Source organism: Amia ocellicauda, chromosome 15 (genome assembly GCF_036373705.1).
Source record: "Amia ocellicauda isolate fAmiCal2 chromosome 15, fAmiCal2.hap1, whole genome shotgun sequence".
Classification (NCBI taxonomy): domain Eukaryota; kingdom Metazoa; phylum Chordata; class Actinopteri; order Amiiformes; family Amiidae; genus Amia; species Amia ocellicauda.
This window is the reverse complement of record NC_089864.1, coordinates 23502053-23526056: the sequence shown is the minus strand read 5'-3', so window position 1 is coordinate 23526056 and position 24004 is coordinate 23502053. Positions and strand designations below refer to the sequence as shown.

The window sequence follows — 24004 nt, the reverse complement described above, 5'->3', positions numbered from 1 at the left end:
TGATCTGTTATTACATTTCCCCCAAAATTGTATTTGCTTCAGTGCTTTGAAGCAACTCAACACAGCTAGTTATTAGATCATTAAAATATCCCTCAGCCACTACAAACTCCTATAGTGTAGGGCTGGATTGGTGATCATTGTCGGGGAAAGCTCTTAACTTCACATTTACAATTTAAAAGGTTAATACGAGCTTAAACATAAAGATGTGCCTGCAACACATTCTTTTATTCTTCACATGAAATGTCCTCTCTTTCCAGCAGAGGGAGATAAAGGCTAACTTTCAGTAATAACATTTATTTATTCATTTAGTTTAATGAAATCCCCTTTGAGGTTTGAGGATAAGTGTTGTTGGGGGAATAGTGTTGTTAAAACAGACTTACTTTCAAAAATAAGTTTATGGCACCAAAGGCATCAGGGATCAATCTGTGAATAGGAATAGCTTGTTATTCAAGCATAGATAACTAATATCAAAGTTCACACTCACAGCCAGCTTCTTATCCATCAATTAATTTTCCGTTTCCATCTTCCTCATCTTTAAAGAACTGTAATTCAAATGGTTTTGGGGTCATTGAAACTGATGCAATTAAAAAACAATAAACTTAAGCATTTAACTTATTTGCAATGGTCTGCCAGGCTTCTTCCCTGGCTTCTGCAGACACAGCAGTATGGCTTTATTCAATATAATGCTCTTTGCCTCCTCAGACCCTTCCATAAGAAGTAAATCCTAGTGTTGTCGCACCAGCGAAAGTCCTCTCGTATCCAAACAGGAAGTCGCACTTATCCTCTGAGCAAAGTCTGATTTCAGATAACGAGCTAATTCAATCCCAGATAAGTGAACCTAAAACCCCGGAAATCAGTGAGTGCGTTTGAACTCAAGCCGAGATCAATGAATGTACCTGACTCCGTTAAACCACATACGAAGAACGGACCCCAGATGCTTTGCTTTATGTGGGGAAAATGTAAAAATAAATGGGAAGGGGTCGTAGGCCTTCTTCAAACCTTACCATGCTGGCCGTTGAAAACTGCGCTTGTTATATGTACGAATTGACTTTTTTTATTCAAATAAAATAGTCCTGTGCATAAATACTCCTTACCTACGCTGAAGCAGAAAAGTGTCTGTGGATGTGGCACAGCGTCGAGCCGCAGCACTGAATCCGCTCCAGATGTGCGAGTTGCCACTGAGCCACATCCACAGACACGATAAGAGCTGCTCTCTACAAGTCATTAAACTAACAATCTGCTTAGATTGTACTTTTGAAATTGTGCAATAGAATAGTTGGTTATTGAATAAGCCCTCTGTACAATTCTATACTTAACTTAAACCCCCTACTATTAAAAAGAATGTAAAGGCTCTGATTTAGGAAATTATTCATTTCAGTAAATAATTAAATATAATGAAGGGTTCAATTAAGTAATTGAGAGCTCAGTTAGAACAAAATTCAACTCAGTTAGGCCAGGATTCATATGTACTATTATCTAGCATTATAGTAATCTGTAGTAGTCTATAATATGTTTAACATTCTATTTTAATCAACAGTATTCTTATTTGTAATCTAGCAAATGTAAAACATGTAAACCGTACTGTTCTGCAGTATCATCAATGAGTCTGGTTTTCTCCATAAATCTGAAGTATTCGTTTTGTTAGAAATTGCTTCTATTTTTTATTTCTCAGATCTATAGTTCAATTTCAAAGATTCGGCTGTGTAAATGTCCCAAGTTCAGTGCCCATGCTCGGCAGGAATTAATTGTTCCTAGTTCTAAATATAGTTTGTTGTCCATGAAACAATACATGTGCTATTTGTCAGGGTCATTTGTCATATACTTGAAACAGTAATGCAGCTCCACTCTTCCTGTGGCAGACGTGACCCCCTGATGTTGCTGTTCGGGATACAGAACATATTCCTGTTTCAGGATTTGTGCCAATATGCTGTGGGGCTTCTCTTCTTTGCTTCATTTGGCCAAATTCAGCGTAGCTTGAATATGGGTGATGTGAAAGCATTCTTCTTAGATACACATATATACACATTATAGACATGACACACACGTGTATATATATATATATATATATATATATATAATTAGAATTGATCACAATGATTGACTTCTCAGGTCCTTTTACAGTATAACATGTATGTAAAATATTTCCCACTAGATGGTGCAATAACACCAGTTCTGCAGTTTTTAATTTGGTCAGGGCATTTTTATAGTACAGTGTTGTCCTGTATATTCAGAGATTGGACATTCACTGAGGTTGTATTTCAAAATGATCTCATCATATGACTCATGTGAGATTTACAGGAAAGCAACTCATTGTATTTTTAAATAATCACTTTGGAGCTTAATAGTTTTGAAATTGTTTTGCCAATATATTTTTAAATTGATTAAACTTATTAAAATCATTTTTTATTTATTTAAAATAATTAAAATGAAATAAACCTACATCATACAAAGTTGTTTGTATATTTCTAACAAGACACAACAGTGGATTTGTAGCTTGTGATCAATCTTCCCTAACATTGAATCAACTCTTCTTGCTTCAATGTTCTGTTCCGTTAAGGTTCATATACATCCTATGAACTATTTCATGGGTTGTAATCTCCAGAATAAATCTCTGCTCTGGCCCCATCAACCATTGTGTTGTACAGCCTTCAGATACGGCACACACAATCATGGGACTGTATTCTTTGTGACACTTCATATCCTTAAAGCCAATGTAATTATGCAAGAAGTTTAATTTCCTTTTCATTTGTATATGAATGAAGCATGTTATTGAGACAGATTACTCATTATCTGGGTGCCGTGAGGCTGGTTAGACATTTCAGACCATGAGTGGATAACCTGTAGTCAGTTTCCACATCCTGTCCTAATATTGAAACTACAGCTGCAGCTATGACTAAAAAGAAAGGCAGACGTGTCCAAAGGGTCAAATAGACCAACAACAAAAAAGACACTTTCAACTTCCTCTGGTGGTCGAATAAATCTTATATTCCACAATATTTGGTCTTCAAAGGCTGTTTTATTGCTGCAAATGCTCAGATCTTTCCTTTTAACCAAAATAAGAATGTGGTTGCCATGTAATTTCTTACAAACTCATCCGGGTCACTTATTTAACTTCTGTCAAAGGTTTTAAATGTATGGTGTATTCACTCTCGGCACTGTTGAGAACATAATTGACAGTTGCATAAACCAAGTGTTAAAACTCATTTTGAGACGAAGTTCTTGTTTTTGGCTCTTTTGACAACGATGCTGTAACTCACAACTGTGAGTTCATTTTGAATTACTGGCTAAAGGGTATCAGGTCAAAAGGACACAAAGCAAAGAACCGTGCCAAATAATATGATACACAAAGCAGACTGGGAGAGTTGTTGGGTTAGGCTGAAAAGACTCACACATTCAATGCCCTTGCCTTGCCTATTTTTTCAAAACGTGTAGCATGCAATTATTGAAATTATTTTTGTATTTGTATTTTGTATTTTGCATTGCTTTTGAGGTTCAATGTTGGGACTGATACTGAAGTGTGCATCAACATGCATCGATGAAGAAAGTGTTATTCATAAGCGTTGTCACAGTTAAATAACTGACATTGTGCAATTATTTTACAGACATTGACAGCCTGTATACACCCTAAGCAAACTAATACTAATGTCTGCAGTAAAAACAACATATCACTGCACTTAGTCCATGATATAAAGTTTAGTATTGATGTATAAAGGAGGCAGATACAACTAACACAGCTTTTGAAAGTGTCCTTGCTTGAAACAGGGTTTAACCCAACTAACACAACTCGGGTAAAAGAGATTGCGATTACAGATTATTAAAAATGTGAGGTTTTACCCCGTGGCCTACGTGGTGCACAATGAGTTCACCGTCTTCAGTGCAGACAGGCAGCTCAGTTGGTTGCTTTGCATTGTTTTACAGCTGCATAGATTGCAAAATACCACTTTGCACATGTCAGAGGGGGCAAATGTGCCACCCTGGGAAGTTTAAAATAGACCCTCTTCTTAAACACGGTGCACATTTTAGTGGGATTATGCTGCACGTAACAGTGAAGCACGCAAAAGGCGAAAGTACACTGGTTAGAAAGTAACACATCAGTAGCATCTCTGGCATTCCACTCGACTCCCAGGACGCCTTGCGCTCAGGGGGGTGACTTCTCCCTTTCCCACCCCCTTTCTCCTCGCTACTTTCCCGGGACACCCCCTCCGTGCACATGGAAAACACACCCTGACAAACGCCTGGGACTCGCACGACTGGAAACTCATCCTCCCTTAAATTAAAAAAAAAACCACCCTGCCCGACTCGACTGGTCGGAGTTGTTGTCAATCGTCTCCATATTTCCGCCGCTCGGATCCCACCCATTTCCAGCGGCGGCGGCGGGCGTGTGGGAAGCGCCGCGACTCGGAGCGCAGTGTGGGGAGGACCGGCGCTTTGTGCATTTCGCTACGGACGGCATGGTTTCTTGCCATTGCATGGGCTGAGCGTGTCCAGCGTGGGTCAGGATTTCTCTCCAGAAGGTCACCCATTCCCGAGCCTGTCCCTGCCCTTGCCGAGGTCTGTCTCCAGCCCATTGGACACCGTGGACAGACCGCGGTCCCCCATTCACATCAGCGGCCGCGGCTGGAGCTTCCACAGACATGGGCTCTGACACGACCGGCTTAGTTCTGTGAGAAACGTGCATAACGGGTGTTGTGGTAGGTGATCATAGCTTTGAGCTGCACACTCACTACAGGGGCTCGGACCTGCGGGATGCAGCGGGCAGTGTAGCGAACCGGACCAGAACACGCTTTTGTTGACCCGAGTCGAGATCCAAGTCGTTATTAACAGGAGAGCCACCATGTCAAACCCAGCGAAGTTCAAAAAGGATAAGGAGATCATTGCCGAGTACGAGACCCAAGTGAAAGGTGAGTTTTGTGTTCTTGTTTTAAAGCTGCTTTCAATGTGCATCAGACTAGTAATGCATCCATGCATTTGCAGCTACACTTTTAATTTAGCCGATGCATTGTTTCCACCAGGACAGACGTGCCAGAAATGGGAGATGCTCTCGTCTGTATGTGTCTGAATGTATGACCGCTCTTGTGCTCAGTCCTGCTTATGTATTCTGGTCTTTTTGACACTGTTGAGTGTTTTGATACCTTTTTGACACATTGTCAGCACTAGAGCTATATGAAGTCTGTATGTTACATTGTGTCCATTCCCTGCTCTACTGTGCGTCTCCCAAGTGCATGCAGCCGCCTGTTCTTCAGCTTTAATCCAGAGAGTTTGGCCAGGTTTGTGTATGTGTATATATATATATATATATATATATATATACTGGATCCAGAAGTTGGATATGATCATGTTCCGTTGCGGGTTGATGTGTGTGAACCGTGGCAATAGAGAAGTGTGCCACCATGCCCAGATTCAAGTATTGGCTTTTGGTTTCTGTTAAAGGTCTGTACTGGATACAAAGAAAACCTGGTTTCTAGATGCTGTCTCACATGCATTAACCTGCTAGAGCAACATCCAGTGTGATCGGCCAATTCTTCGTTGTGTACTGCAGATCATTGTAGTGCTGGCCAGGTAACAATGTAACGTTGCACAAACGTTGTGTTACTGGACCTGTTCATACCTCCAAAGCCCACATCATGATGTTTCATGTGGCCGCGTTGAACCTCTGAATGTCTCCCTGCGATTGCTCTGAAGCACAGTGTATTGTACTGTTTATATATATAATATGCTATTGGAATAAGAGTGCTGCGTCCTTATTTCCTTTTGTATATTCCAGAACTAACTATTACATCCTGCTTAATTTATTCATGGCATGCCTGCTGACTATCTCTGTTAATATAGGTTCTATACAACTTGATACTTTTATTTTGTGCAAGCTTGTTTTTTTCAGAATGGTGCTGTACTTTACTAGAGTATCTTTCCCTGAGGGCTTTAGTCAATTTGAAATATGTACTCCAAATAACTCTTGCATGCAGTATAATTAGTAAATCAATAATCGATATGGGACTGATTGAGAAGGGTTGGGAATCGGATGCATATGGACAGATTCATGCACACTAGCTTGAGTCAACGTACGTCAACTCAAGTTCCCTTTCTAACACTACTAGCGATGATAACGCATAAGAACCTGATGAGGTAGCTCACTTACGAAATGCATCCCTTTTGTGTGAAGTGGATTTCAAATAATTCCTGATTTTAAAAAACAAAGCAGTGTTGGTCCAGGGGGGAATTGTGTGCAAACACAATTCCTTAGTTCTTGCAGTCTAAGGCTTTTCCCTATTGACCACAGGTCTCTGCCATCTTCTCTCAACAGTTGTCCGCTCTCAGTCTTTCTCAGCTCCAAGCAAACGGAACAGATTTTTTAATGAGTTGAGGAAAGAGGCAGTGGATGCACTGTGGTAACCATGGGGACGTGGCTGCTGGCCAGAGAGCTGCGCTGTACAGAGCAGTTAGCCAGCTGAAATATCTGCTATTCATCTCTCTGTGGCAAAGCCAGAGCCCGGGCATAGCATGAGAGAGCAGAGATCTATCCCAGTGCCTGCCATGCTTAAAGCATTACCGGCTGATGCATCGGAGGGCCGCCGCTCTCATTTGATAGGAATGCGTGGACACAGCTCTATGATGACTAAGGTCTTTTTTCCTCATTAATAGCTGTGTGATGCACACTCATGTGATTAATTGGAAACAGTGTTATTGTGGTCTGTCATGCAATCCAGCCAGGGATGATAATACAATAATCATCATCATAATCATAACAATATGCTGATGCTAGTAAAATTGCTTCAAGTAGTTTTTGTTTGTTTACAGTAACTGGGGGATTGCACTTGTCTATGAGTTTGTAGGATTCAATAACTAAATAGAAAGTTTCCATAATTATGTTTTAATCACCTAGGAGTTGGTTTCCCCCTCCTACTGAGTGTTCATTGGAAATAATGGAAAAAGGAAAATTGAATATCTTAATGAAGCCAGTAAACTAGTGATTTTCACATTTCAAGTAGCAACAAACAGGGTCTTTAATTAAACTTCCTATTCAGTGTGACATTAGCCCATACAAATACTTTTTTATCTCTTGACTGATATTATTTAGTAGTTTTACAGCATTTCCTCACTTTTGAAAATAAAGCAGAGTATTCCATGGATTAAAAATAGCAACCACAATGTGTGAAATAAACAAGAGGAGTTACTAGTAACCAGTAGTTAATTGCATCAACCCCCCAGGGCATTTTGTGCTGCAATAATTAATCTAATTTTTCGCTCCGATTAAGAAGCAGAGATGTCAAGTTGTTCTTTGATCAGGCTAAAAAACAAACCTATTTAGAGTGGGTAGTGCATTTTGCACTAATTGTATTTCTGTTAAGCGATTTGTGGTTCTATAATATAATATTTATTTTGCCATATGAGGGCTAAACAAATTATTTTAAAAGATGTAGTCTTTGATTGGTTATGCAGTCACTTCATCCAGTCCTGCTGGGCTTCAGGAAAAGCTTCTGATTTCATCTGTGTTGCCTAATCAAAACCTCAGCACCCCTGTGGTATTTTATATATATATATATATATATATATATATATATATATATATATATATATATATACACAGACATGCTCAGATTTGTTCGTACCCTTACAGCTCATTGGAATAATGCTTAATTCCTCCTGAAAAGTGATGAAATTAAAAGCTATTGCATCATGTATACTTGCATGCCTTTGGTATGTCTTAAAATAAAGCAAAGAAGCTGTGAACTGAGATGAATTATTGCTCATTCTACAAAGATATTCTAAAATGGCCTGGACACATTTGTTGGTACCCCTTAGAAAATATTCATTGGATTATAGTGATATTCCAAACAAATTAGTTTATTTTATTAGTATCATGTCTCCAATCTTGTAATCAGTCATTCACCCTATTTAAATGGAGGAAAATAGTCACTGTGCCATTTGGTATCATTGTGTGCACCACACTGAACATGGACCAGAGAATGCAAAGGAGAGAGTTGTCTGAGGAGCTCAGAAAGAAAATAATAGACAAGCATGGTAAAGGTGAAGGCTACAAGACCATCTCCAAGCAGCTTGATGTTCCTTTGACAACAGTTGCAAATATTAAGAAGTTCAAGGCCCATGGAACTGTAGCTTACCTCCCTGTGCGTGGCCGCAAGAGGAAAATCGACCCCAGATTGAACAGAAGGATAGTGCGAACGGCAGAAAAAGAACCAAGGATAATTGCCAAGGTGAAGGTGCATCAGTTTCTGATTGCACCATCCGTCGCTTTTTGAGAGAAAGTAGCCTCCATGGAAGAAGACCCAGGAGGACTCCACTTTTGAAAGAAAAACATAAAAAAGCCACACTGTAATTTGCTAAAATGCATTATTGACAAGCCACAATCCTTCTGGAAGAATGTCCTTTGGACAGATGAGTCAAAACTGGAGTTTTTGGCAAGTCACATCAGCTCTATGTTTGCAGATGAAAGGATCAAGCTTTCAAAGAAAAGAACACCATACCTACAGTGAAACATGCAGGAGGCTCGGTTATGTTTTGGGGCTGCTTTGCTGTGCCTGGCACAGGGTGCCTTGAATCTGTGCAGGGCACAATGACATCTCAAAAGTATCAAGGCATTCTGGAGCGAAACGTACTGCCCAGTGTCAGAAAGCTCTGTCGCAGTCACAGGTCATGGGTCCTCCAACAGGATAATGACCCGAAATACACAGGTAAAAGCACCCAAGAATGGATAAGAACAAAACATCGGGCTGTTCTGAAGTGGCCTTCTATGAGTTCTGATCTGAATCCTATCGAACATCTACAGAAAGAGCTGAAACTTGCAGTCTGGAGAAGACACCCATCAAACCCGAGACACCTGGAGCAGTTTGCTCAGGAATAGTGGGCCAAACTACCTGTTAACAGGTGCAGACGTCTCACAGAGAGCTACAGAAAATGTGTGATTGCAGTGATTGCCTCTAAAGGTTGTGCAACAAAATATTGGGTTGAGGGTCCCATCATTTTTGTCCATGCCATTTTCCTTTGTTTTATTATTTACAATATTATATTGAAAAACAAAATCTAAAGCAAAGTCTGATTTGTATTAAATATGGAATAAACAATGGTGGATGCCAATTACTTTTGTCAGTTTCAAGTTATATCAGAAGAAAATGTGCATTCTTCGTGTTTGGTGTAGGGGTACCAACACATTTGAGCATGTCTGTATATATCAAACATATTCAAAAGGAGATTATTTTCATACCCCATGATTGTTAATGAATTTGACTTCCACTGCAGCCCTTGTGTCAGTACAGGAGAGATGAAATAAACATGCTCGTACTGCAAGCTTTGGACTTAGACTCACAGCTCAAAAGACCTCATGCTTGCAACAGTGGCCATTTGTGCGACAAATTTAGGAAACTCGGACTGATTTCAGCCGAACTTGCACAGGAGCTTGTTTGCTTACACATAATTTCTTAGGAAGTCCCAAAGACAGTTGACCACGGCCGCCAGTGGTTATCTTTCGAGTTAGAAACACTGCCCAAGGTACAAGGGTTTTCAGCGCGTATTGCTGGAACGTATCGAAGACATTTGTCTATCAAAGCTGCCATTGGCCCTTGTACCCGTCACTCAAACAGGACACTTCCACTTGGGGCATAAATAACTCAGATCAGAACCAGCAAACATTTTTTTTGGAGCAGTGAACCTAATTAATAAATCATTCGTTTTTAATTTGCTGTAGCACCCATCTCAAAATTGCTACAGAAACACTTCACGGATTAAAACAATTCAAGATTTTGAATACAAAATATAAAAGTAATCCAAGGATTATATGGATATAAAGCCAATAACAGATGGCTATTTGATAACTGCACCACACTACATATGCAGCACTTGTGACAATGCCTCACAATGTAGCCAATTTGACCTGTCCCAAGCTTATATATTGAGAGTTGTCAATAGACCGTGTTAAAAATGGAGTGGAAAACTTGTGTAACTGCTGTGTTCGGCAGCAGTTCATGTAGTTGTTTGTTCCTTTTTTCCCCTCGTATCTCCAGTTTCTCATGAGTCATGATGTCCAGTCTGACTAGTCCTGAAAGTTACAGCCCAAACGTATCCATGTATTAGGGCAGTGATTTACACTCACCTAAAGGATTATTAGGAACACCTGTTCAATTTCTCATTAATGCAATTATCTAACCAACCAATCACATGGCAGTTGCTTCAATGCATTTAGGGGTGTGGTCCTGGTCAAGACAATCTCCTGAACTCCAAACTGAATGTCTGAATGGGAAAGAAAGGTGATTTAAGCAATTTTGAGCGTGGCATGGTTGATGGTGCCAGACGGGCCGGTCTGAGTATTTCACAATCTGCTCAGTTACTGGGATTTTCACGCACAACCATTTCTAGGGTTTACAAAGAATGGTGTGAAAAGGGAAAAACATCCAGTATGCGGCAGTCCTGTGGGCGAAAATGCCTTGTTGATGCTAGAGGTCAGAGGAGAATGGGCCGACTGATTCAAGCTGATAGAAGAGCAACTTTGACTGAAATAAGCACTCGTTACAACTGAGGTATGCAGCAAAGCATTTGTGAAGCCACAACACGTACAACCTTGAGGCGGATGGGCTACAACAGCAGAAGACCCCACCGGGTACCACTCATCTCCACTACAAATAGGAAAAAGAGGCTACCATTTGCACAAGCTCACCAAAATTGGACAGTTGAAGACTGGAAAAATGTTGCCTGGTCTGATGAGTCTCGATTTCTGTCGAGACATTCAGATGGTAGAGTCAGAATTTGGCGTAAACAGAATGAGAACATGGATCCATCATGCCTTGTTACCACTGTGCAGGCTGCTGGTGGTGGTGTAATGGTGTGGGGGATGTTTTCTTGGCACACTTTAGGCCCCTTAGTGCCAATTGGGCATCGTTTAAATGCCACGGCCTACCTGAGCATTGTTTCTGACCATGTCCATCCCTTTATGACCACCATGTACCCATCCTCTGATGGCTACTTCCAGCAGGATAATGCACCATGTCACAAAGGTCGAATCATTTCAAATTGGTTTCTTGAACATGACAATGAGTTCACTGTACTAAACTGGCCCCCACAGTCACCAGATCTCAACCCAATAGAGCATCTTTGGGATGTGGTGGAACGGGAGCTTCGTGCCCTGGATGTGCATCCCACAAATCTCCATCAACTGCAAGATGCTATCCTATCAATATGGGCCAACATTTCTAAAGAATGCTTTCAGCACCTTGTTGAATCAATGCCACGTAGAATTAAGGCAGTTCTGAAGGCGAAAGGGGGTCAAACACAGTATTAGTATGGTGTTCCTAATAATCCTTTAGGTGAGTGTATAATGGATGAGACTACAAGAAAGGTAGAGCAAAAGAGATGGTTGCTTTATCACTGAGCAGCCCTGTCTCATCAGCTTTTGCTCCTCAGGGTCACTTTCAGAAGAGGTGTGTTAGGGTCTGCTCATAAAACTTACAATCGCTTTTTTGTAGTTGTTGTTCTCAGATGGCCGCTTCCAAAAGCTCTTAGGATACTAGTTAAGATGTATTGTCTAAATTTCACAAAAGTGATTAGAAAATATACCCTTGCTGTGCTCTCTTGCCCTCTCCTCTCTCTCCCTCTTTCCCTCCCCCAATCTCTCTGCTTATTGTTAATTATTACACTGAGACGGGTAACCTGGTAGATATCTGCCTCAAGTTGACATTGTTTGCTGTCCATGTTAAATATCTTTCAACAGACATGCGTTTAAAACAAACAAACAAACAATAAAATGTAAACCCTTAATCATAATGAAACATTTCTTGACTGCTGTTCGATTAAACAAAAGTCAATATTACCTTGTTTTCTCATACATTGACCTGACTAAAGACGTTTGTTCCAAACCGATGAATCATTATCTGTGGAAGTCTTTTAAATTTGACTGTGCAGATCGATAGCAATATTTATGCAGTATAGTATACTATATTGGTGGGGGTTGTGAAAATATAATTTCTGCCATGAAATTAGTCGCACATTCAGCATCTTCAACACAGCTTTAAAACTCTTAAGAAAAGCATGTCATTTACTATTTTTATGCCAACTTGATGAAAAACTAATAGCAATACAGAAAATATCACTTATTTTCTGCAGACATTACTGTAAATACATTAATTAGCAGTGAGTCACAATTACATGCTGAAAAAATCCTTCTAGAGTGTATTTTGTCAGTGCATTATTGTCATCTCCCACCTGGGCACATTAATTAAGCTCTACATTAAAAAGATAAAAATCTATTATGAATGATATGCTCTTAATCAGACTGTACCAGAATAAGAAAATGTATCTCTGGATACTTGTTCTCTTTTTTTGTTGTTTAGGTTGAGTGAATAATATTCTGTTGACCTGTTCAAGATTAGTTGAGGAAGTGCAGTTTTATGTGCACATCTACTCTATAGACTTTAAATAAATGTATGCAGAGGATCTCCTTGCCAATGCTTAATCTGTGATGACTAATATCCCAGGCTATTCACAATTCCCACCAAAGCTAAGCTGATGTTGACCTGCAAATAATAACTATTTGGTTTCCTATGGGGATGTTCACTCTACAAAGACCTTACTTGTGTTTATCAGCAATCAGTATAGCTTCTAAATAATCAGGTTTTCATAATATACATTCACATTGTAACAAATCCACTGCTCGGAGTCTTGGGTTCCTCGGGACATGAGAAATGACAAATGCGGATATAAATAGTAATTATATTAGTGACATAAGGGGTGTTGTTTTGCATAGTTATCTTTTGTATTGCTTTTGCTTGAGTCAATAATATCTTTAACAGTCATATAATACCTGGGAAATGAAGGTGAAAATACAAAATAGCCTGAAACAGTTTTTACTTCTCTATCAAATTTGTTGTCCTTGTTCTTAGGCATATCAAGGTATGTGTGTAATATTGACGTTTGTCAATTTTATGGTTTTGCAGCCGTGTAGTGGAGACTAGTCCGTGAATTCAGACCATATTGGTTTCCGTGGGGCTGTAAGGGTATATTACAGATGTTGTTAAATGGAGTGTAAAGCCATTCTGTATAATGGGAATATGGAAAGAAACAATGCCACCCCCTGTGATCATTATTTTAGCTTTGAAACAAACTACATCAATTTAAGAACCTAGTGATTTGAAAAAAAAACTGTATGATTAGGTGGATGTGATTGTAAGGGAAGGAGCTATTATACTGAGTCATTCCATTCCAGAGAGCTGCGTGGCTGTTCCAAGTAATAATAAAATAGTCTGTCATTTTAGTTGTGATTGACAGTTTCCACTGTGGCCTTGCCAGTGTCAGTTGTTTTTTTAGTTTGTTTGTGTTTTTGTTGCCCCGCACCCCTCCCACCCCTAAGTGCATCCTTTAAACTGAGCCCAAGTGATTCATATGAGATCAATGTCATGTCAAGAAACTGCCTCCTTTAAATTGAATTGAATGATTCTGTTGACTTATTTGATTTTAATAACTTTCCATGTTTTCATATTTCCATGTTTTGGCTGTGAGATGCAAATTGCAAATATAAACAAACAAAAACTGAAGAAGCTGAAACCTAAAAAATGAAGAGGCATTAAACTTCTTAATAACTTTTTCTAAGTTCAAGGCACAATTTGTCCTTTAATAATTGAAAATCAGTGTAGTACAATATTATTATTATATTATTAACTTGCTCTATGCATTCGCTTTTTATTTACTATTTTGTTTTTCTTCCTTCCTTTCTTCCTTTCCTCTTTCCCGTTTGACGAATCTATTAATCCTGTTGACAATTAACAGGAAAAGGAAGTGACTGCCTCTAAGTTTGCCCTAGTTGTTGTATCCATGGTTCCTTTAGTGGATCATAGGATTGATGTAAAAGTAATTGTATTTTTTTATATTTGTTAATCTATTTGTTTGATTTCTTTACAGTTAACTCTTATTTTATTGCCCTTCCTTGCAATTCTGTTGCATCACACAGAATCATAACTACAGCTTACAATAAACTATTTCCTTTTTTGTTTTTAAATGTAATCATGTAAGCCTTCTGTAGGAGCATCATTACCTGCTGACCAATGGAGGAAACTTTGCAGAACAAAGAAAGGACAACATAAGCAGTATTTCTGCTGTTTGACTTCCCTATTAACTGAGATTAGGGTGTGTCACTTTTACTGCCCTTTAGGTCTCTGATGCCTGCCTCTAAAGAACTGTAAATGATAATCTGCTAAACCACCCCATAGCACTGTAAAGTTGTTCTACCAAAATGCTTAATTTAACTGTGTGGCATACGAATGTGAATGAAGCCAGTCTTGCAGCTCCTGTGCAATAGAGAATCTCATAATGTGAACCAAGCAGCTAACTCAGTTTGGTTTTATTTTGTTTAGGTTCCAGAAGCAGACAATGTGCCAATGTGTTACACCAGGGATTCCATTCCCAGCACTTCAGTAATCTTCACAGACATGTGATTGACAAATTGCATTGCTTGAATTGTTGTGCAAAATGTTCAGTGTGTATTTTTAAAAGAGAAGGCTTTAGCTGTGCACCAACAAAAGCCGTTCTTGATTTTTCGCATTTTTGAATGGGATTTTCAGATAAGTATTTCATGATTGCTTTCCGTCATGGAGGTAATTCTGAAGTACTGAAGCACGATTGTGATTGTGCTGGGCAAGCCCATTAGTGAAATATCGACACACTTCCAGTGTAATGTGGTATGAGAAAACTACTAATATGATAGATTCAAAGCATGACACTGCAAATGCAGTACTTAATTAAATTAAAAAATACATTTAAATGTATGCAGTAGCCACTTACAGTGCCAACGTCTTTTCTACAGTGCCTTCTATAGTTTTTCTTCCTTTTATCATATTGGTCAAAGAAAACATTCCAGCCTTATATCTTTAGCGTTTAATCAAACATTTAAATTCAACTTCATGTGTAAATGGAATGATTAAGTCAAAAAGCAGGATTTAAATGTTTGCCACTGTGCTGTTTTGAATGATTTTTGCATTCAGACGGTAAGGTTTGCTATGGAATGGAAAATACTTTGTTTAATTTATAAAATGCTTTGTAAATATTTACAATGTCCTCTTTGTTTAGTAACACCACCTATTTTATCACTTATTACAGTTATGCACTTTACCATGTCCTACCCTCTGATGTATTCTTGGATTATTTCCTATGACAACGAAGTAATACCAGAAAAATATGTTCTCAAGCAGTGTCAGAAGAGGTGTATTCTGTAGATCCCCTGCAGCCTTCTATATCAGCTTTCAGAAGTCTTACCAAAGCAATATTTATCCCAATAGCTATGTAGCATGACCAGTGGACACCCAATCAGAAATAATTACAGGGAATTCCTTAGAATACATATAATAGTTATGGAAAAATAAAAAAAAAATGTAATATACCAAGGTGTATGAACTTTTTCATTTAATCTAATAAAAACAAGTAGCAACAACAGCCTAGTTGTCAATCAGTTGTGTGCGTTTAATTAATTGGTGACTATCAGTTTTGTCATGCTTGTGTGTCAGCATAATATTTGCAAGGATTATGAGAAAACAGCTGTGTGTTTGAATAAGTCCTGTCTGAGGCACGCATTTGATTTCAGGGCTTTATCTCTGAGGTATCGCAACATGCTCAAAGGTTTATGGGATGCCGCCATTACATAATGATTATTTGATGTGTGCAATTTCATGGGGGTTCGCGTGGGATACAGAGCCTGAAATAATTAGGATGTCTGGAAGCACAAGGCTATCATAAACCAAGCTGTTCTACTGAATTTATTGCAATAGTCTTGTGCCAGTGACTGGTCCTTACTTCCAGTTTTGGCACAATTGAGGTTTACACAGCTTGCTTAACACATCATTTAGTCTTTCCAAAAACTGCTTTTGAATTCCATTAAAAGGTTCAACGGTTTTAATTTTTTTTTATCATCGTATAAAGTGAACAGACTTTGCACCTTAACAAGAAAAGGCTGACAAGTGCTTTGTTAACCGTCCAATTTATGTACAGGTCCTTCCCCATTTTTCATGCAGTCACAGATATTCCACCTTTGTTCTCACAATGTGAAAATGAACACTTACAGAGTTAGGCTGGTGTACATTTTGGTGACAACAATGGCTGATTTTAAATCAATACATTTTTTTTTTTTTTTAAGTTGTGAATTTTCAGGCAGCACATCTTTATAAAAGTCTTAAGACTGAAGCCATAGGCCGCCATTTTCATTTGCTAGGCTTGTGGATAGCTGCACGTTGTCAGATAATGTCTCATCAGTGCTTCAGGAATTCTACTACAAATGTCTGTCCGCAGATATGATGTAATCCTTACACATCTCCTGTCATGTCATGTCGAATGTCTTTGCTTCCGTTTACACACTTACCGTCTGCTTCAGTGGCTCATCTGCTTTTGTACTAAGATTCGCTGTGCTCCGAGTGTGTTGGCACCCTTGGTGGTATATTGATGGGGGCTATTGGCCGGGACCATCTGTGGCTATTCTGCAGTTTCTCAGTTTAATAAACTAAGCTGAGTTCAAGCATGGCACCTTCCCTGCTGTGCTTTTCATTTGTCCAACAAAGCCATTATGGAAAGGGGAGGTGGGGGGGGTGCTTTCTTGCACTGATCCTAAAAGCGCACAATGACATTGCAAACTCAAGCCTCATTGTTTTGAGAGGACAGACAAAAAGAGCAGAAGATGCCTTTTGTCTGAAGGTCTAACTAATTATTATAATTATTATAATTAAATGTAATTCCCCCCCCCTCCTCCATATTTTTTTAATAAGTAACATCATGTTAATTGTTTGGCCCTAATAAACATAAACTACCAAGTATCTCTTAATGAATAGTTGACATGCCTTTCCCACCCATTTTAATGTGGCTTCCATTATAAGCTTGATATGAATAAGCTGCAGCGAGATGAAATAGTCAGATATTAGGTACCTAGAGTTAATAAAATTAGGCCCAACTGCTGAACCAGCAATGTTTTTCCCAGCTGACAGTTATTTGTTATCGTATGCCTGGTTCAAGGATCTAGGCCCCTCGAACCAAGTGAGAGTTGGTCACTTGGGATCATTGCTTCTCAAGGTAAGATGGACAGTGAAGCGTAAATAAGTAAGAAAGGCATGGGAATTAATTCGATGAATGAGTGATTCTGGTTCTTTAAATACTCATTGTCACTATTTCACAGTGAAAGCCCATTTCACAGTGGCTTAGCTGACCTGGGTCTGCTCTACCTGGCTTGTGAAACAGTGTCAAATGGGTCGCCGAAGTGATTTCTCACAACCTGAATAAGTGGGTTGGATCAATGATCACAAAAGCAAAGGCTGTGAGGAACCAGCCATGTTTACCTGACCACACTGAGAGCTTCTTTTACTTACAGGTTTTATATGTTGTAGTTAACTAATGGTTTCTATTTTGTTTTGTGTAAGGCTATTCCAAACATAATTTCCTCAATGTACTATTGTAAATCTGCTTTGCAAAAACAATACTTATTCATTTAACAAAGGTTTCCACTCAAAACACATTTTACATTCATTTACCAAGTGTTCTAACCTTGTGTCCCAAGACTGTTTTCAATTAGAGTTTAAATTGTGCTTTATGGGGACACTACACCTTTTAATAGTGATGATGATGATAATAATAATAAAGTATTCATGCAATGTGACCAGACTATTATTAATAATAATTTCACTATTTTAATGATGTAAAATATTCCTGTTTGTTGTCACATCAATGTATTTTGTTTTTCTATGTCATGTTTTTGTTCCAGGCATACATCTTTCCATGCTTTGTGTTGTTTGCAGTTTCTGTATCATTTGTGCGTTAGGTGACCAGGTTTCAGAGCCATAGCTGGGCACTGATATGCATTGATGATTAAATACTTTTCCCTTCAGACAAATGCGTACATTTCCTTTTATTAGCATTATGTTTCTTCCAGACGTACTCTGTCCATTTTCGCTATTCTTTCGATTTCTTCCTTAAGATCTCCATCTCCATTTGTTGTCCAAGGTAGATGTAATTGTTGAATTCAAGAAGGTTTTCATCTCCTTAAAGTCTTACTTTTCACAAAGCTATTGAATATGAGTTTAGTTTTAATCTAAGTTAATTCTGAGTCCAGTTTTCTTGCATCCAAGAACAATTTGAAGCTGCAGGCCTTCACTTGTCATCAGCAAATCATAGTTTTTTCAAGTAAGCTCCATTTATCCTGATTCCTTTGTCCTTCCAGCCCAAAGTCTAGAACACTTCAAGTGTTGCTGTGGAGAGTTTTGGAGAGATTGTCTCGTCGATGTACTCCTTTGCAGATCTTGATCTTTTCAATGTCTTTGTGTAGTCGGATTGTTGATGTGGAATTGTTGTAGAGATATTTAATAAGATGTCTGTGCATTTCCTCTATTTTGGTTTCTTGGAGCACTAATGACAGAAATCGATTGAATCAAATAACTTCCGCTGTGCTTGAGAAAGCAATATTCTCAACAATTGAAATAATTAAAATGTATAGCAGTCCACATGCCATGGCTTCCAAAGATTTGTGAGTTTTCTCCCTTTTTAATGAACAATGTTTTTTTATAATTAAAGAGTGAGGAATTAAACTGTTGACAGATGTAGTTTGGTGCCAAGTAGCTATATGATAGAGTTCCAATGAAGAAAGAGGCTCAAGTCTAATCCAGTTAAACAGTTTACACAATTTTTATTTGAGCACCCTTGTAATTTAACAATGGGATTCACTCTGCCACCTTGGCTTTTTAAATGCTTGATAATGTGTATTCTGTACTATAAACAATCTGTATAGACTCTGAATTGGCTACAGTTTCTTGGAACAGTTCTTGCCCATAAGTCACACAAGTTAATATGGTATCTAGAGTGAACCGGAATGAGGAGAACATGTCTAGCTATTTAAAGTCACAATTGGACTTTCCATGGTGTATCAAACAAATGAGAGATCGCTTAGGATAGTAAGTGACTTAGTCTTTAGTTAATGGAATTAATCTTTATAAAGACTGGTTCCTGGATTTACTGTGTGGTGACAGGGTTGAGTTAAAATACAAATTGACAAATACTCCCCACCTTCCAATAACATTAGCAGGCCAGAGTGTGTACGGAATTGTATACAGCAAGTTGTTTTGGTGATTTCTAGAAGATTGAACCTCAGTTTATGACACAGATCAGTTAAGCGTAATAGCTTTGATTTACTCCCAAATCCACATTACTTGATAGCTTTCAACAGTGAGTACACATATATCCATGCTTATAATAATCTACGAGCTGGGGTTTACTTAAATTTTATCATAGAACTGAGTATGGCCCTCATGCTTGGCAATGGTGCACTGCTAAGTTTTGTAGTAGGGATTCGAACTGTGTTAGACCTGGAGGTTTTGCTCTTTGTATTCATAAAAGTAATGTTGTGATGGTTTCAGTGAATCTCTTCCAGTTGGGGGAAAGTATGGAAATTACACACTGGTTTTATAAAATGTTTTGCTCGACATGTATTTGCTGAGGTACATTGGCCTGCTAAGTGGAAAGATGTATTCTTACTTATCTAATTTGCCAGACCTTTGATGTTCGTAACAGAAATATCATTGGTAATGCTGCCCTGTCTGTCAGCTTCTTCAGTTTGGATTTTCCATCTGATCTGGTCTTTTACTTTTGGTTTCTCGGTGGTCTGGACATCAGCTCTCTTAATTCTTCCAAATTCTCCTCTCAGCAATATGGGACCGAGATAGTAGCAGTTACATGGGTCTTTGCAGCCAAAGAATCCCTGCCTTACCTTGTCATTGTCTTAGTCCGTTGTTGAGGCTGTTTATCTTCTGGCAGAGTATGTCACCCTCTTCTCTGTTATTAGCCTTTTTCTTCTCCATTCTATTGTGTATACCAAGTCTTTGTGGGGGGAGATTGCCTTTATTACAATGGACAGGAATTGAATGTAGTCAGCCTAATTGTATTAACATCAGATTAATAATAGTTTTTATTTTTTTATTTAAACGTCTCAGTTGTTATTTTGAACAGCATTCAGACAGCAAAGCATTTATAAAACTGAGGAATTGTACATGCATGTTTTGCAGCTGTAGCAGGGAGTTCACAATGCCTAGATTGCTTTAGATATCGTTCTGTGATCGAAGGCTCACTGCTCTTTCAGACATTGTTTTTACTATCCAGTGTAGTTCCAGTTTCTTATCTGTATAGCACGTAAAGGAAATAACACTGATAGAAACAATTTAGAAATGGGAAGCTTCTCAGCATTATTATTAATATTTTTCAATGATATGCTGAATAGACTGTTGTTTTTATTTCTGCTGGAACAAGTTGGTTTTCCAGGTGCAGGAAAATCCACTTCACTGTCTGCTCTGGACAGTTTTCTTTCTAAATATCCGGTTCAAACTTATAGAAGCAGGCAAGCAGCATTCACCTTTAGCTATTGTAACAGTATCAGGCATTTTGTGCCTCACAGTATGAGTTATGTTGGTCCATTTTGCATTTTAATGAGGAGGATCTACTTTCTGCCAATTTGAAGTATCCAGTTTGCACCAGCAGTAGTGTATTGTCAATTGCTTAGTTGTACAGCTCCAGGGTGTAATAATGTTCTTGCCTCATTTGTTTCTGTTTTACATCTTTACAGACCGCCAATAAAAGTGTCCTCGCACTGTGCATTTTTATTCAGGACTCAGGCTTGTGTTATCACAGGTCCGTCTGGCTCCGTTCCCCCATTCCGATTCAATTTAGACCTAAATGAGCCTGTTTTGGAAACGATAATTATTTGGCAGAATGGAAGAGGGACAATTACACTCACCTAAAGGATTATTAGGAACACCATACTAATACTGTGTTTGACCCCCTTTCGCCTTCAGAACTGCCTTAATTCTACGTGGCATTGATTCAACAAGGTGCTGAAAGCATTCTTTAGAAATGTTGGCCCATATTGATAGGATAGCATCTTGCAGTTGATGGAGATTTGTGGGATGCACATCCAGGGCACGAAGCTCCCGTTCCACCACATCCCAAAGATGCTCTATTGGGTTGAGATCTGGTGACTGTGGGGGCCAGTTTAGTACAGTGAACTCATTGTCATGTTCAAGAAACCAATTTGAAATGATTCGACCTTTGTGACATGGTGCATTATCCTGCTGGAAGTAGCCATCAGAGGATGGGTACATGGTGGTCATAAAGGGATGGACATGGTCAGAAACAATGCTCAGGTAGGCCGTGGCATTTAAATGATGCCCAATTGGCACTAAGGGGCCTAAAGTGTGCCAAGAAAACATCCCCCACACCATTACACCACCACCACCAGCCTGCACAGTGGTAACAAGGCATGATGGATGCATGGTCTCATTCTGTTTACACCAAATTCTGACTCTACCATCTGAATGTCTCAACAGAAATCGAGACTCATCAGACCAGGCAACATTTTTCCAGTCTTCAACTGTCCAATTTTGGTGAGCTTGTGCAAATTGTATCCTCTTTTTCCTATTTGTAGTGGAGATGAGTGGTACCCGGTGGGGTCTTCTGCTGTTGTAGCCCATCCGCCTCAAGGTTGTACGTGTTGTGGCTTCACAAATGCTTTGCTGCATACCTCGGTTGTAACGAGTGGTTATTTCAGTCAAAGTTGCTCTTCTATAAGCTTGAATCAGTCGGCCCATTCTCCTCTGACCTCTAGCATCAACAAGGCATTTTCGCCCACAGGACTGCCGCATACTGGATGTTTTTCCCTTTTCACACCATTCTTTGTAAACCCTAGAAATGGTTGTGCATGAAAATCCCAGTAACTGAGCAGATTGTGAAATACTCAGACCGGCCCGTCTGGCACCAACAATCATGCCACGCTCAAAATTGCTTAAATCACCTTTCTTTCCCATTCAGACATTCAGTTTGGAGTTCAGGAGATTGTCTTGACCATGACCACATCCCTAAATGCATTGAAGCAACTGCCATGTGATTGGTTGGTTAGATAATTGCATTAATGAGAAATTGAACAGGTGTTCCTAATAATCCTTTAGGTGAGTGTATATTCCACTAACAAGCCGAATCATTTGAGCCTCCATTGAAAGCTTTGAGTATTTTTAAATCGTTGCAAGTTATGGTGACCATTTGAATGGGAATTGTAGAGCACAGGCAACGATGTGCATTCGCTTTACATTCCTTAGAAAACTCTCAGCTGAGTAAGTGACTGTCCTACACAATTTAATTTCTGTACATGGCATGCAACCTCTTTAAAGCCTGGTTTAAAGAACGTATTCTAAGATGCATCTCTTAAGACTGCCTGTGTCTGTATTGTTTGTATTGAGCAAATTGGCACCTTCGAGAGCATCAGGGACCGATATAGCCTGACTTATACTGGCTGTGGGCTTTAACAAAAACTAACGAGAATGTTCCCTAGACACTAACAGGCTTTGCCTTCTCACATGGTCTATTGGTGCCCTGCTCATATTGTGAACAAAAAGGGCTTTCACAGCTGCTTTTATAGAGTCTTTGGTTATTTTCCCAAACAAACAGTTCAACTTCGGCTGTTAATGTAATGTATGCCAGAGAAAAGGTAAATGTGTAGAATTATTGATAAGTGAGAAACCTATTAATGAATCATAGGGCTTATATGAATATATGGGATTTAGACATGTCTTGTCTTTAGACACCCATATCGGTGTTATCCATTATCCATTTTCTTAGACCCCTGTTGTACCTATAAAAGGGATGTGGATATATCTTACACTGACTTACTTGTCACTTTTAACTGTGTGATGGTCTAAGAGATCTGTGGACACACAAACACATCCTATGGGACTGGTGTGGTCATGTTGCATGGCAGTCCTGAAGCGCTACAGCAAAGTATCGTTTGGTGACAGATACAGCACTCATTGAAACCACAGTCCACCACCCTATCTTGAAGGCACTCAATCAATTGTGTATAGTGTACAAAGGTTCTGGTTTCAAATTCGAATATATTGCAAATAAATAGGCCTATATATCTTATTTGTGTACACATTTCCAAATTAATCTCCAAAATGAAAAAGTGATGAATCGAGTAGACCCAAGACTTGGTTGTAGCTTGCCTTTTGTTCTCTCGGTTGACATTTTGACCTTTGCCAAGGCCTATAGCCTTGCATCACCAAATCGATGACAAAGGCCTCATTTTAGAAGGGGGGTCATTTAAAATGTGCACAGGGCTCCACCAAGATGGAGAGCCAATCCTTAAAAGCCCTGGTCAATGACATGTCAGCTGCTGGGTGTTCTCCTCTTTGTCTCCCTTAAATCTCATTGATTATCTTTGGCAGCCAAGGAGCAGCTTGGTATTTTTGCATATAATCTCACAGTGCGTTTGAATACAGTGGACACAACTCAACTTACAAATGTTTTTTCTTCCTAATATGGTCTGCTTTTGTAAAAAAACAAAACAAAAAAAAACCATATATATATATTTGCAAAAGACTTGCTTATCCATACACAATTAAAGGCTTTTGTAGAGAGAGAGATTTTACCGAGAATCAGGCAGCATGAGGGACAGTGATGTTTTCCTCTGAGGCTGTACACACAATCATTCCCCTGAGGATGACATCTGAGACTGCAGTACAGTTACATTCACTGATGAGTGGCGTGCAAAGAAGAAAACTAATTTGTCAGATAGATCTCTGTGCGCCATATCCTTCCATATTGTGCTCCTCCAGTCACACATGGCTGGGGATGGGGTCTTTAAAGCTCTTCATTTTATCTTCAGAGTAGGGCTTTTGTTGTGGCTGCAGCAGCAATAAGGGATGCCATCCGTGATCCATAACCTTATAGCTTCAATCTGGGAAGTTCATCAAGGGAAGTTAGGCCAACTCCTCTATTCTCACCTGTTTTTCTATGACAGCAGTTATTTAAGAATTAGAGCAAATCCCTGCAGCGTACCACAGTGTTTTTAATAATGAGGAGGTTTGCTGTCCTTCTATCTGTTAACACCCATTCGGTGAAAACTGTTCAATGAAGTGCCAGGAATTATCTTATTCATGTTGGAAAGGGAGGCAAAGGACAGAAAGAAAAATACATATACACTGTCAAAGCTCAGTGTGGTATA

General features: G+C 39.1%; 1 protein-coding gene across 2 annotated transcripts in view; it reads left to right on the top strand.

Annotated features, from left to right (window-relative positions):
- Positions 1–4194: 4194 nt before the first annotated feature.
- Positions 4195–24004, top strand: part of srgap1a (SLIT-ROBO Rho GTPase activating protein 1a) — a 119879-nt gene continuing 100069 nt past the window's right edge. Inside the window, exon 1 of one of the 2 annotated variants that reach the window (XM_066724234.1) lies at positions 4195–4901. In XM_066724234.1, coding sequence (XP_066580331.1) covers positions 4835–4901 — 67 coding nt within the window. In that variant the 5' untranslated portion in view covers positions 4195–4834. The remainder of the gene's footprint in view (positions 4902–24004) is intronic. The other variant, XM_066724235.1, reaches the window with a different exon arrangement.